This window comes from Lepeophtheirus salmonis, chromosome 8 (assembly GCF_016086655.4).
Source record: "Lepeophtheirus salmonis chromosome 8, UVic_Lsal_1.4, whole genome shotgun sequence".
Lineage (NCBI taxonomy): Eukaryota > Metazoa > Arthropoda > Copepoda > Siphonostomatoida > Caligidae > Lepeophtheirus > Lepeophtheirus salmonis.
Genome location: NC_052138.2, coordinates 2399190 through 2414091, shown reverse-complemented (window position 1 = coordinate 2414091; position 14902 = coordinate 2399190). Strand labels below are relative to the sequence as shown.

Sequence of the window (14902 nt, the reverse complement as noted above, 5' to 3'; positions counted from 1 at the left end):
GCGGGCGCCCCTGAGCCGATTGACCTTTTTTGAAACATTTGGGCCTTGAAAAATTAGATTTGAAATATATTTGTATTTAATAGTTTTGTTTTATGAAGCCGTTTTTCATGAAATTTAATTTAATAGGTTCTGTGACCCATTAAAATATATTTTGACCGGTTCAGTCTTGAATTATCGTTTGTCTAGTATGGAGGTCGCAAATTGAAGAAATTCTCTATATCTTACATTTTTACTACCTGAAAGTGAAAAACACGTCGAAAACTACCTGGAAAATTTCCTTTGTTTACGGATCCGATACTCATGCAGACATATTTTAACGTCATAGAGTATAACCTTGGTACTCTAATAGTAACAGTCAAGGAAGGCGATATATAGCTACTCTTGGTAACAGTTATACTCTTTGACGTCACTATTAAAACGCGTGGTGGAAGTCAAACATCAGTAGAAAAACTTTGTATTTCTATTAACCTTGGGGAAACATAAATAGAAAAATCGACAGCTTACAAAAAATACAATATAAATAGTTTTAATGTATAAATAAGTGGATAATTAATAACGATCTCTAAATTCACTTTTTAATTCTTTTGATTACATGGATGATTCAAACCCTCACATAAATCAATGGACTTATCATCGAATCCACAAAACCCTTTTTGACATTGGATGGTCCCATTCTTTTCTTTTAACTCTGAAAAGAAAATAAAAATGCTTATATATTATGGCTATACTATATGATATATTTAGGGGTGTGGACATTGTCGAAATTCCGGTGAGTGTAATGATCACAGCAGAGAGAATATCTGACAAAATAATGGACACTTGGGACACAATATATCTGCTGACAGGGATCACCACTAACTAAAGTGTTTCTAAAGCTATAGAGGGTTGATCTTATCTGGGGTACACATTTATTATTTTCAATCCGGAATGACATTGGTGCTAAATCTAGGAGGGGGACAAGAAAACATGTTATCTCTAAACAGAGACAGTTGGAAAGAGCAACTGAAGATTTTAAATTTTTTCAAGGCCAGGAGACATTCGGGAAAAAAGTTGTCCTCTTTTCACAGCTGATGTCTCTATGAATAAGCAGAATAGCCACTACCTTCATCCAGACAATATCTCAGCTTCAATGAGACATATCTTCATTCAAAAAATCCAGTGGCCAGCATAGGCGAAGACTTCCCTCCCATTTTTCTGGAGAGGAAGGAGCGCATCAATGCAGATGCTTACATCGAACTTCTGGAAAAGAAAGTGCTACCTTGCCCAGAGAAAAGTTCGCGGACATAGCTCCGTGTCATCGCCCCGCTAAGACCCAGACCTTCCTGAGTGACAACTTTTGGGACCTCAACAGGTGGCCGGGCTCCTTTCCAGACACGAATCCCTTGGACCACTCTATCTAGGCACGTCTAGATAAGAGGGTCTGTGCTATTTATCACAGGAATGTCCCGTCTCTAGAGACTTCCACCAAGAAGGAGTGGACCAAGCTCGAGTCTGATTAGCCAAGGTCAAGGTCTGTAGTGATTTAGGACTCGTATTGAGGCAAAAAAAAATGAGCTGAGGGATCATATATTGGATAAAGAATGAGCTGATCACTATTTTCAGCTGTTTTTGTTGAATAAATGTCTTCACAAAACTTTATCAATATTTGTTAAAATGTATTTGGTTTACGAGAAAATTATTTCTTCCTCAGTGGTGTTGAGATGCCATGAATATAACCCTTTAACTAATTACAAAACCTACATAAATTAACACTTTTAATTGAATTAACAAGATGAATTCTGCAATGGGGAGAAATAATTGGATACACTTTGAGAGAAAATGATGAAGTAACGTTATCTTTCGTGCCATACAAAGCAATTTCATGTGTGTGGGACGGGTAGATTTTTCGTAGGCAAGGAATCTATTTTTGAGCGAAGAGAAACGTTTTACCACTTGAGTTTGGCTTTGAGTGTTCCTTGCTCACTAATACGTTTAAATTTTCAAAATAAAAATGAATAAGAACTAAAGTTGGAGTCGTCTAATACACGAACTAGAAAAATACTTGACATAAGTAAAGACGATTTTTTTTGTAAATTACTCAAACTCATACAAATATCCTTTGAAAAACTTTATATGGTTTGAAATCCATCCACGGAAACTCAAAATAGTTATACGAGTCTCGAGTAATCAAGTATCTAGTTCAAGGATGCCCAACCTGATAATTAATGGGCTACAGAACCTATTCAATTAAATTTCATGAAAAATGGCTCTTTAAAACAAAACTATTAAATATATATTTATTTCAAATTTAGACCAAATCAATTCTTTCAAATCAAATTTCTTTTAAAATAGGCAAATCTGCCAAGCCTGTTCAGAGGCGTCAGCAGTATTTTTTAATTTTTTGAAAAAGTTGAAAAAAATTCCCCCACTGGATAATTTCATCGAATGACCTTATTTTGTAGAAAATAAATCTTTGAAAAAAAAAATCCCCTGTTTTCTCACAATTTTTTACCCAGAGCGATAATTTTTCAAAAAATACTACTTGAAGTGAGAATGAGTAGTGGGCCGCACTTAAACATTAAACAGGCCGTAATGAGGGCCACGGACCACGTTTTGGACATCCCTGATCTAGTTCTTTATTTTCGATATCAAGGAATATCTCAATAGTTTCTGCGAAATACAAATTTATAAGTAACTTCTCAAAATAAAGGATACTGATAGTACCAATTGATAAATATCTTTTTTTATAATTACTCATAACAAAGGATATGACGTCATAACCTACAGACTATTTGAATTATACAAGTTATAACTAGTTCTAAGGCTCGCCACGCTATAACAGTTTAGAGCATAACGTTTACAACTGCGCAGTTGTAAACCTTATGTTTTATTTAATAACATATTATACATTTCTTGTACCTTGGAGTTATTTCTTGATAGCAAACTCGAGCCCATTTTAGAAACTTGAATTAAAATATGAGTATCATCGCCGTACTTCAACTTCAATCATCAAAATCTTGAGCTCGAGAATTTTAACTCGAATCTAATAAAAACACTAATATCTTGCATTCTTGTAGGTTACCAACAGACCCCTTTTTTTAATTGACCCTCACGAGAATTTTGACACCTTTCACATCCCTAATAAAAATATGCAGCTGTCAAAGATATAAACTTTACCGTCAGGAATTCCATTCACTTCACCAAATATGCATCTCAAGTCACAGAAATCAATTTTTGTTGATTTTAAGCACTCATCATCCTAAGAAAAGAGGTCCTTTAGCGTTTAAAAGAAAAGAAAATAAGTGTATGGATGCTTTGTCTTACTTTTGTATTGTCCTTAATCCAGCTGAGGTACTCTCCAACTCTGGTGTAAATACCTGCATGTCCTTGTCGAGCACATCCGTTTCCATAAGAAATTACACCAGCAAGGGTGCAGGTCCTGTGATTACTTCCCACAAGAGTAAGAGGACCTCCACTATCTCTGTAGCAAGCATCAGTATTCTTCCCGAAGGCGCATAATTGATCTTTATATAAAGCTCCTCCAACGGTATTCCCTTTGATACATCTTTTATCATCATTGGCTAGAATCGTGAGTTTCGTTCTCCGAAGATATGGGCTTGTGTAATTATCGATCTCTGATCTGAGACCCCAACCACTTGCTATGTTTTATGCACTATAATTAATTTTTTTTTAAATTTTTAATTAAATATAAATTTACCAACGCTTGATTGGCCAATGTACAGATTTTTAGAGCCTCCAGGGGGAAGACAAACAGGTCTTACTCCATCGTTGAATTCTATATCTTCATCGACTTTTAAGAGGGCTATGTCATTTCTAATTAAATTACTATGCCATCCCTCATGGATTTTGATATACTCAATGCCATAGATCCTTGAGAAAGAACTTGCTTTTTTATCGTGAATGTATCCTACTTGGGCCTGCAAATATAAAGGAATTAACAATAGAAACATTCCCCGTAAAAGTGTTTAACGATAGCATATAGCTGGCTTAAGGATAACGAGTCTTTTAAAACTAGTTTATTGATATCTACTTGCTAATAGAGAAACTACTCACAGGGGATCCGTAGGGATTTGGCTGAAGGGGCTGTATACCCCCCTCCACCCCATTCAAGATTTTTTCTGCAATTTTTTTTTTTTAAAGACCCCAAAATATAATCCTGGGAGTACTTAAGGTGCTATTGACTTATTTACTAGGGGATTTCGAGCCTTTTTTCTGTTTTTCTTTGTAAGTAAGGTTGGGTGATACAATAAAGGTAACGATGTACTGTGCTATCATAAAAAGCACAAGCTTGCAAAAGGAAAAATATTTCACATAGCTCAAGGTTAGTAGAAATACAAGGTTAGACCATAATGTAATCAGGCTTGCTAGAGTATTCAATTTGATGTATCGTATCGACTCCTGGGAAGACAGAGGGATTTTGACAAAATATGGAATCACTCATAGTCTATGACGTCACTTTTGCTAGAATTTTCAATTTTATGTATTGTAAAGAATGTTGTGGGGAAGAAAAACAGATTTTGACAATACACGCAACCACTCATATACTATGACGTCAATATTAAAAAGCGTGGTGGAAGTACAACATCAGGCGTACAGGCGTTATGGTATAACCTTGTATTTCTATTATATATTATACACTTGGTGTATAGCTTTTGCTTGCTCATAGGTGGCTAAATAATATAGCTCCCTTTATACCAACAAAATGTTAGGATCAATTAGAATAGAATCAAAGACCTACTTTTACGTTTTTGGCTTTAGAATCATAGAAACAATGAGCTGCACTTAGAATGAATCGTTTCCCAATGATGGCTCCGCCACAATTGGAACAGAAATTTGAAGCATCACATTCATTCAATCGCACTTGCCATGGTATCTCATTCTCGTAGGCCTCTCTTCCTCCAACTATTCTTTCCTCCCTTCCGCCACATGCATTCAGTCCAAAGATGGATTCTCCACAAGCTAAAAAAGGATTTAAATAGGATGATTTAGTATTCGAAGAAGAACATTAGTAGTGTTAGGTTTTGGTCTGGAAATCCTAGACCAGTTCTCATTTTTGTTGAATTGACGAATTCGGCCCTTTAAAGAAATTCGGTCTGAATCGGTCAGATAGAAAGATTTACTCTATATCAATCCCACAAATATTCAAAAAAAGGTTGATTTTATAGAAAAATGATGTTGACGTCAACTGTATTTCCAAATTGTGAATACTCGCACTAAAATAACGTCATATGAATTTTAAAGTGGTTCATATGTGTAGACCTCGTGTAGCTGGAATGGTTAGACAATCAGTTCAAATACACGGGGTAGTCCATTGAAATATGAATGATTACTAATTCAATAATTAATTAAGGTTGAGTGATTAAAATCAATTCATATTTCTTTATATATTAAATCATAAACAATTAGTTACAAAAAAACCAAAAAAAACCTGAGCTCTCCAGCTTACGTAATAGTAAAGAAAATGACACTTGAGCATGATCTTCAAATTTCCAAGTTAGCCTCCTAGGAGTTGGCCGTTTCCAGGACCATCGTCTACGCCGTCAGCAAATCCGAAACCTTGGAGAGGAAGAAGGGCTCTGTTAAAAAGACCAAACTGGACTCGGAGGAGTTAATTAAAATAACCCAGGTCAATCCCGTAAAGTCAATGAGGGACCATGCAAGATAGATCGGGGTTTCACACCATCTGTACAGAGAGCTATTAAAAAAGTGGATGGAAAGAGCCTTGTGAGGGTAGAGAAGCCACTTTTGACACCAGCAATGAAATAAACCCATCTCCTTCGTGGCAAGACTCTTTTGAATGAGTTTTGATTGAGTCTTTTGGCTCCTCTAGAGCCCTAATGCCAACCACCTGTACGACACCTTTTGGCTGTATGTATCCAGTTTTAGTCATCCAAACACCAAGGTCCTCAAAAGCACTGTCAGCCAGCACTGTGATGCTATGACGGAGGACTACATTCAAAACTGGTGCGAGGTCTTTCACTGCCAACCGGAGGCTATCATTGCCTCTAAGAGTGGCTATATTAATGATTAAGAGAGCTCAGACGCACATCTATTTATAGCATTAATTTTGTTAAAATTATATTGTTAATTAATGAATATTATCTTTTTGAAGTTTACTACTCAAAGTGTTTAGATTTAAATGGACTAGTCTGTATTAAGAATGAAATATTGCTCCAAATCGAGCAATAAAAGGACTGAAGACCGAAATCGGAAAAATTTACGATCGAGCCGAGTCTCAACAGTAATAAGGAAACCCTCTGAAAATACTCACAGCAATCTTCCAAAGCCTTTGACGTTAATATTAAGAAAAAGAGAGGATGTATTCCTAAAAGAAACATAGTTTCTTCCAATGAGTGTGTTGACTGACTGATCCCCAGGGCTCTAAACTAATATTTTTGTATTTGTCTATTAGCTTGTTTTAATTGTCAGCAAGTGTTATTTTATTGAGGTTAGAATAATTAAATTACTGCAAATTTTTAATTAAAAGTATATTAGAACTTTTCATTGATGTCATTTTGATATAGAATAAAAACACTCCTAATTAAGAACTATTTAATAGGGAATTAGTAAAAGTTTCTGAATACATTGGTATTCAGAAACATGAATGTAATGTATCTGTATTGAAGTTTTCCATTCCATCATGGGCGGAGTTTGTAGGAGGGTCAGGTATATGTATATTTTATGGTGCTAGGAAAATATATTCCGAATACACGGTGGTCCATTGAAATATGAACACTTACTAATTCAATCATTAATAAAGGATGAGTTATTAACATTCATTCATATTTTGATGTATTAAAGCATAAGTACAAGTCGAGAAAATGACACTTGAACGCACTCCAAGTCTCCAGGACCTCCGCCTTTGGATTCAACAAGTTCATAACGTTTTAGAGGAAGAAGGACTCGGTTAATAAGGGCAAAATGTATTCGGAAAGTTAAAGAAAGTAGGTAAAGCCACTCCCATCATGTCTATGAGGGCCTATTCAAAAAATCTCTGATTTTCACACCATATTGTCCAGAGAGCTATCAAATAAGTGGGTGGAAAGAGCCTTGTGAGGGGGAAGATGTCATTTTTGACACCAGCAATGAAAAAAACCCATCACCTTCGTTGCAATACTCTTTAAGTTCTTTGGATCTATTTTTAGACACGTGTGCCCCCCCCCCTCAAAGGCACTGCCAGCCAGCACTAGGACGCAAAGACAGATGGCTACATCCGCAGTGGTGCCAGGTATTCCACCGCCTCCCGGAAGCCATAATTGCCGCTAACGGCGGCTAAATTAATGATTAAGATAGCCCAGACATACATCTATTAATAGTATTAATTTTGTTGAAATTATATTGTCAATTAATAAATTATATCTTGAAATTCAAAGTATTTAGACTTAAATGGACCACTCGGTCAATTCATTCCTAGTAATTTCATTCACACTCTATTTAGTGACCTCTCGTGGTTCATGTTTTTAAACTTTATAGAAGTGTTTTTTTTGTTGCACTCTACAGGGAGGGCTGGACACTGGAGATGAGTACTGAGGCCCAATGTCTAATCAATACGGGGAAAACGATAGGATTTATACTGTAAATGTTTTCAGAAATGACGTCATCATAAATATTTCATAATGAGTAGGAAATGAATTCGTGGATAATATTGTTGATTGGACCTCTGGGGAAATATAAGTATCTCCCGTCATTGACATGCTATCGACTATCGTGTATAAAACTACTGATGAAAATTGGCTGTATTTTGTAGTTTGTAAGTTTATTTTGTGTCGTGTTTTTTTTGAGATATGGTAATCTGAAAAATTAAATATCTTTTCCTAGGCTGTTGTCATTGTTATTTAACTCCTTAGTAGTGAACTTTATTTTCTACTACATTCAATTGTATTCATGTGTTCTTATAAAAGGCGAGAGTATCCTTGAGGATTTGTTGTGGAGTTATAATTGTAAGAGTCCTTGTTAGACTTGGAGGAGAATTGAGGTATATGGTATATCGGAGTAATTCATGCGAATTATCTTAGTTATTTCCTTCTTCCCCTCTTCCTTCGTCACAGCTGATTTTATCTGGTCTAATCTAACGTCATGACAGCTAAGCTGTTCTCCTCAAAAAAAAAAAAAAATTATCAGGATTACCATGTTGGTTTTCGGTGTTCTTTTTCTGAAATTGCCCATAATACACCCATTTTCATCAGTGGCCAGGGGGAAGCTTCTATTTAACAGCCAATACGATTTTATTTTAAATGGATTTCCCCTTAATTAATCATCTGATTTAGAAAAAAAAAACAATGCAAAATTAAAGCTGAAGAAGGAAATTTTTATTATTTTTCAATATAATTGCCTTGGGCCTTGACTTTACCTCTTTTCCGAGGTTGAGCTCTTCATGAGAGCCTTCTTTCGCAGATTCCAGAATTCCTCCCAGATCTAGAAGATTAGCTCGAATGTTGTGTTACAGAAGGATCTTTTGATGTGTTGCTCAACAGCACCCTACACAATGAAGTCCATGGGGTGGAGGTCCCTTGAGCTTGGAGGGAAAACAGTGGGATCAACTAAGTACAGAAACATTATGACTACCAGGTCGATGTTTTCTTTGCAGTGTAGCATAGAGCAGAGTCATAATCAAATCCAGACTATTCCAGTTCCTCCCTTATTTTCCAGAGAAAGGACTTGTTTAAGGAGTTTGCAATCTCAACATTTGACACTTTACTTTTTCCACAATTGCGGAATAAATACCTCGCAAATCAATTCCATTTTTTTTACCCAAAACACATCTGGCTATCAGCCAAATCAACTAACAACGTCCTACCTGCATATATACTCCAAGTTTGTTATTAAACAATGGTGGCACACTGTACATTAATGAATTATTGGTTTTAGAATAAGATATCTACAGGGTTGATCTTATCTAGTGGGTTGATCTTATCTCTGGAATGACATTGGTGCAAAATCGCGGAAGAGGACCACAATACATCTTATCTCCGGACAGAGCAAGCTGAGACTGTTGGAAAGGGCAAAGAAGATTCTAAATTTTCTAAAGGCCAACAAAAATTCGGACAAAGTTTTCCTCTTTTCTGGTGAAAACAATTTCAGTGTTGATGCAACTGAGCTCGGTGTCATCGCCCAGATAAGACAATGCCTTCCTGAGAGACGACTTTCTAAGCCTTGGGACCTCAAAATACGGCTGCCCTCCTCTTCAGATGCAAACCCCTTGGACTACTCTATCTAGGAGCGCCCTTAGGAGAGGGCATGTGCTACTCCTGAAAGGAGTGTCCAGTTTCTAGAGGTTTCCATCAAGAAGGAGTGGACCAAGCTCGATTGTAACTACATATTACGGGTCTGCAAGGAATTTAGGCCTCGTATTGAAGCAAGTATTAGAGCTGAGGACTTACATATTGAATAAAAGTAAAAACTATGAAATCATGCTCCACAAAATCCGCGAAAATACAGACAATAGGGAAGGGTCCATAGGCCAATGAGGCATAGTTCCACTTTCCTCATTGCTCCACCAAGAATCCGCATATTATGGTTGAAGGATGGACATATTTGTTATTATTGTAATCATAATGGTCAAAGGGATGGATAAACTTCAAATGTTGTCTTTCGATAAGTTTTACTAAATTATGGAGCTATTTAAAGCATTAATAAAATAATTCGAAATAAAATATACAATATAGGTACGCCCTAGTCGTGTACATTTTGTCAAAAAAAGTACCGAGAATTGTTAAATAAAACACAAATTTCACATCAAACGTCACCTTCAAAGTAATCTCCATTGAATGCGATACACATATGTCAACGTTTTTTATAGTCCTCGAAACATTTTTATATGCTCTTTTTGGCAGGACTTTTTGCTCCTTCCACGAATTTTGTTTTTTAGATTCATTAAACTCAAAACAGGTTCCACGAAGTGGCAATTTAAGTTTGTGGAACAAAAAAAAAACCCATCACGTAGCTAAATCCGGTGAGCAATGATATTTATTGAGGGTTTGACTTTGAACTCGCTCACAATATGGCTCTGTGCGATAGCACGTGTAAAATCCACGAGTTGTTCTTCAATAATTCTAGCCGTTTTTGACGGATCTTCTAACGCAAATGCCTTAGTACTCCTTATTGACCGTTTGTCCTTTTGTAACGAATTCATGATACACCAGACCGCAGATATCAAAGAAAACAATGAACACCACCTTGACTTTTGATCAACGACCTCACGGCCCTCCTTGAACGCTTTGTACCACTCATATGCAAGAGTTTTTTAAAAGTGATTCACCAAAAGATTTTTCTAACATTTTCAACGCGACAGCACATTATATTTCGTAAGCAACACAACAAATTTAGACAAACTCTTTGTTCAATAATTCATTTCATTGTAAAAATCGACGGAATACAACTGTTATACCAACTGGTATACAAATGGTGCTCATACTTGGCATAATGATAAAAGACAGTGGTGCCAACCTAGAAAAAAAAGAAGCTTACGCATGAGTAATTTAAATTAACAATTGTATGAACTTTTTTGACAGAATATATAGCATAATATATATTTATGAATAAAAAAAAGTGTTATAAATTTCAAACAATATTCCAACATATGTATATGTATGAAAAAATTTGTCTAGCACAGAAGTACATCTCTAATTTTAGTCCAAAAATGGTCAATTTGAAATTCACAAAGAAAATGGCTAAAAACTGTTTTATACTAGTTTTGAAAAAAAAAAAAAAAGTAATTAAAACATTTATTGGCATTGTATAAAGGAACACAAAACTACCAATATTTTTTTCGTACTTGCAAAAACAAAAAAGTTATAAAGAATAATATTGTCGAAAAAATACCCTCTATAAATAGTTCCTTTTTTGCAAATATTGCAAAAAAATATGTAATGAAATGTTCCAGAAATTAGAAATACAATGATGAACAGTTTGGTTTTTAAAATTGATGTTCAAAACGTATCGTTTTGTGGCATTTTTCTTAAAAATGGACGTTTGATGAAGAAAAAGAAAAGAAAGAGAAATACAATGAATAAAAAACAAAAAAAAGTTTAAGAAAGTAACAGATATTTCAGTTAAACATCATTTTTTATGTTTCAAATTTATATGCAAATATCTACAGACTTTGTTTCATTGGAAGTTCAATTTTTTGCAACTGAAAAAATAAAAACATTATTTACAGATTCCTTTTTTTGCCCATAACTTTTTTGATATTGAATACATTTAGAAAATGAAGTTATTAATATAGTTGCTTTTTGAGATGCCGATCACTTTTTGATTTATAACTCAACCCCCTATTTAGTCTCATTGAGCTCCAAAAAACAATTCTTGTGTTCCGGGTATAGAATAAGCACCCCCGTCTTAGCTTAATTAGGTTCAAAAGAGGCACTCATACAAAGTTTCTGCCTAGGTCAAACAGTGTGGGCACCTATAAAGGACACACACACACAAATAGTATTTTATATACATACAGATTTTCAATTAAATAACATGCAAGATTTCTTAAAAGTGGTTTAAATTTTTGCATTTAGTTGTATGGTCCACCCAATTATAAATTTCAAACCCGGCCTATTATTCGTTCATTTTTCAATATTATGTCATTTTTATTTGCACTGAGGAAGAGAAATTAATCCTCTTGATAATAGCTAGGGTAGGGCTACTTTAAACACAAAATAACATACTTCTTCTTGTAATTTAGATTGTTGATGGATTCCTCCCAAATGAAATCGTCATAATCAATATTCTTTACATCGCCAATTTTTGAAGATATATATGTACAAATAAGGTAGAAACCCAGAACTCAACCACCTCCATTCTTGATATATTCAGAGTTTTACACAAAATGACGACATAAATACTTGCAAATAGGTAAATCCAGACCATCTTTAACTCCATCCGGAACAATAAGGAAAACTGGTTATTTTAATTTTAAAGTGAGAGGTTGATCGTTAGCTTTAAGTTAGTTGCGCAACTTTTAATTCAAAGCAAGAATGAGACCTAAAGTATCACCATAATCGAATGTGCTTGCTTTGGAGACATCCTAGTGTACATCAAGAAGATGCTCAGATATCCAAAGAGAGCAGTCTATGACGTCTGGAAGGAGGAGGGGGATATAGGAGAAACTCCTACAAGTCCTGAAGTGATAAATACCAACCCTTATATTCGTCGTAGGCCTGAAACTTTCCTTGAGGTCATATTCTGGGACTCCGATTAACGCTCTTACCAAAAAGCGCAAAGTAAGCCGTGCAACAGCCACCAGGACATTAAACAACGAGGATGAAGTCATACTGCCTTTTCAAAAGATATATCCCTGCGGATAAAATGAAGGCCCCCAAGGCAGCCCACGGAAGAAAATTGATGAGCAATTTGAAGTGCCATGACCACTGAATTATCTTTAATTCGAATGAGAAGTTGCCCAAAGAGAGAGCTATTGTCCCCCCCCCCATGTCTTGAAAACCAAGTTTGTAGAGAGCATCATGCCCCTTGGGGTAATTGGGAGCAACATTAGTCTCATGCCCCTCATCTTCTTTGAGCCAAAGGAGAGGGTAGGTACCGACAGGACCAGTGAACTCCTACCTAATCAAGTGATACCTTGTATGAAAGCTGAGGACAATAGTATTATTTCCTGTTTCAACAAGACTCGGCCCCCTCTTACCAGGCCTGTAAGTCCTAAAACATGTTGAAAGAAGAGAAGGTGTCATTCCCGATCATAATCCTATGGATTACTTGTGTTAGGGAGAGTTAGATAGGAAAGTCTCTTCCAATTCAACAAACAGCATCAACTCCTTCAAGGCAAAATCACAAAAATATACTAATAGTTTTTTAAGCTAACTAACAGCTTTTTAAAGATGCATTATACTTGCATATAACTGCTTTGCTTTACATGGTATCCAAAAAGCTTCATCCTTAATGCCATAATACTTCAATATCGATTCAATGTACGTATTCTCTCCTCAAGAATGAAAGAATATAAATTTGTGAAATAAACTTTCATATGTTGAAAAATAACAGAAAATTTTGAAGTCTTGACGTCAAAAACTGATTGGGTATTGGGTACGGATCTGTATCTTCCTAGGTTTTTAAGGCGAAGACCATTACACCATGCAACAGCATTTTTGCACGCAGGCTGAAATCCACATTTATTAATGTTATTTAATCAATATAACACGAATATCACCATTAAAACTTTCAATCTCTACAGGTTTGGCCTTAAAAGACTCTTTTTTTAATCAATTTTTTAAGGTATGGCTAGGATTCAGTGCCATATTTCGACATGAAAGAACTATACATATTATTATTAAGAAAAAGTAATGATTAATTCATTTTTCCAAGACTTATTTGTTTGTATCAATTTGTTATTAACTCAAATGGAACGGAAAACCCATTTATACACATTTGGAAGATGTAATCAATAAAGGACTGGACGTTTTAGCATATTTCTCGGACAATGGTCGTGAATTCGGACTTTTAGTTGTTTGGATTTAAAAAAAGGAAAAAAGCTGGGATTTTTTGTGTCGTTTTCCCTATTATTGTATTTTTTTTTTTTTTTACCCTTGTCAGGTATGTGTACAGATTCTATTATATATTAAGTTAATATGTTTGTTTTATTGGGCTTTATAAAAATGTACTAATGAGTACTTTAGTTTTAAGAGAGCTCACTAATAAAATCAAACAAAGTTCATTTTAACGTACCAGCGTTTATATTTATTTCAAATCTTAACATATACTGAAAATCCACATGAATTATTATATTGAATTAACACCTCCAATGGATCTCAAGCTAATTTATGATAACCATAACAAGTGGCATATAAGCTCATTCAGCAAAAGTGTATCTTTATTTTTTTAATATGATACCTTTGGATATGTAACTTTGTTTATAAAAATTGTCTTAATTAGTATTTATCGAAGAACATACATCAATATTACAATTCTATATACTACTTTAATCCAATATACTATTTAGAATGAGAGTCCGGCTAAAACTTAATTAACTTTGTAAAACTAATATTCATTTAAATTCCTGTCTGAGTGTTTGATTCTATCAATTAATAAATATATTAAATAAATCTATATACCGGGGGGTTCAATGAAATCTGAACACCTACTAATTAAATCATTAATGAAAGTTGAGTGATTGAAATTCATTAATATTCCAATAAATTAAAGTACAAACAATTAGTTACAAGACGAAACAAACCTGAGTTCTTTAGCTTACGTACAAATCGAGAAAATGACACTTGAACGTGATCCAGGAATTTCCATTCTTTCCTTTTCCTGTCGTTCTTTGTCGCTGGAAAAAACCCTGACAAAAGTCTCCAAGTAGTTAGGTATCTCAAAGACCACCGTCTACACCGACAGTAAGTCTGAAACGTTGGAAAGGAAGAAAGATTATGTCAAAAAGGCCAAACGGGTAGGTGTTAAAGAAAACTACACAGACCAAGTCCCCTGAAGTCCATGAGGGCCCATGCAAGATGTCTCGAGGTTTCACAACAGACTGCCCAGAGAGCTATCAAAAAGTGGGGTGAAAAGAATCTTGTGAATGTGGAGAGGCCAATTTTGAGACCAGTAATGAAAGAACCCTATCTCCATTGTTGCACAACTCTTTTGACACTTTTGACCTCCCCCCTACAGCTCTAATGCCAACCACCTGTACTACAACTTTTGGGTGTATGTCGAGTGGAAGGCCTGCAGTATCTGTCATCCAAACACCAAGGCCCTCAAAGCCACTGTCAGCCAGCATTGTGACGCTATGACAGATGACTACATCTGCAGCAGTTTACAGGTATTCCACCGCCGCGTGGAAGCCATCATTGTCTCTAAGGGCATTTACATTAATGATTAAGAGAGCTCCGATCCACATCTATTTGTAGTATTAATTTTGTTGAAATTCTTTTGTTAATTAATATATATTATCTTCTTACAA

At 35.2% G+C, this 14902-nt stretch overlaps 1 protein-coding gene across 1 annotated transcript; it reads right to left on the bottom strand.

Moving 5' to 3' along the window:
• Window positions 1-438: 438 nt before the first annotated feature.
• LOC121123358 (trypsin beta) lies at window positions 439-6377 on the bottom strand. Its single transcript, XM_040718473.2, has 6 exons — window positions 6272-6377; window positions 4739-4959; window positions 3698-3917; window positions 3304-3638; window positions 3157-3238; window positions 439-688 (listed from the first exon to the last, which is right to left on the bottom strand). Exons 1-6 carry the CDS (start codon window positions 6336-6338, stop codon window positions 576-578), a joined length of 1038 nt encoding a protein of 345 aa, XP_040574407.1. The 5' UTR covers window positions 6339-6377; the 3' UTR covers window positions 439-575.
• Between the last annotated feature and the right edge of the window lie 8525 nt (window positions 6378-14902).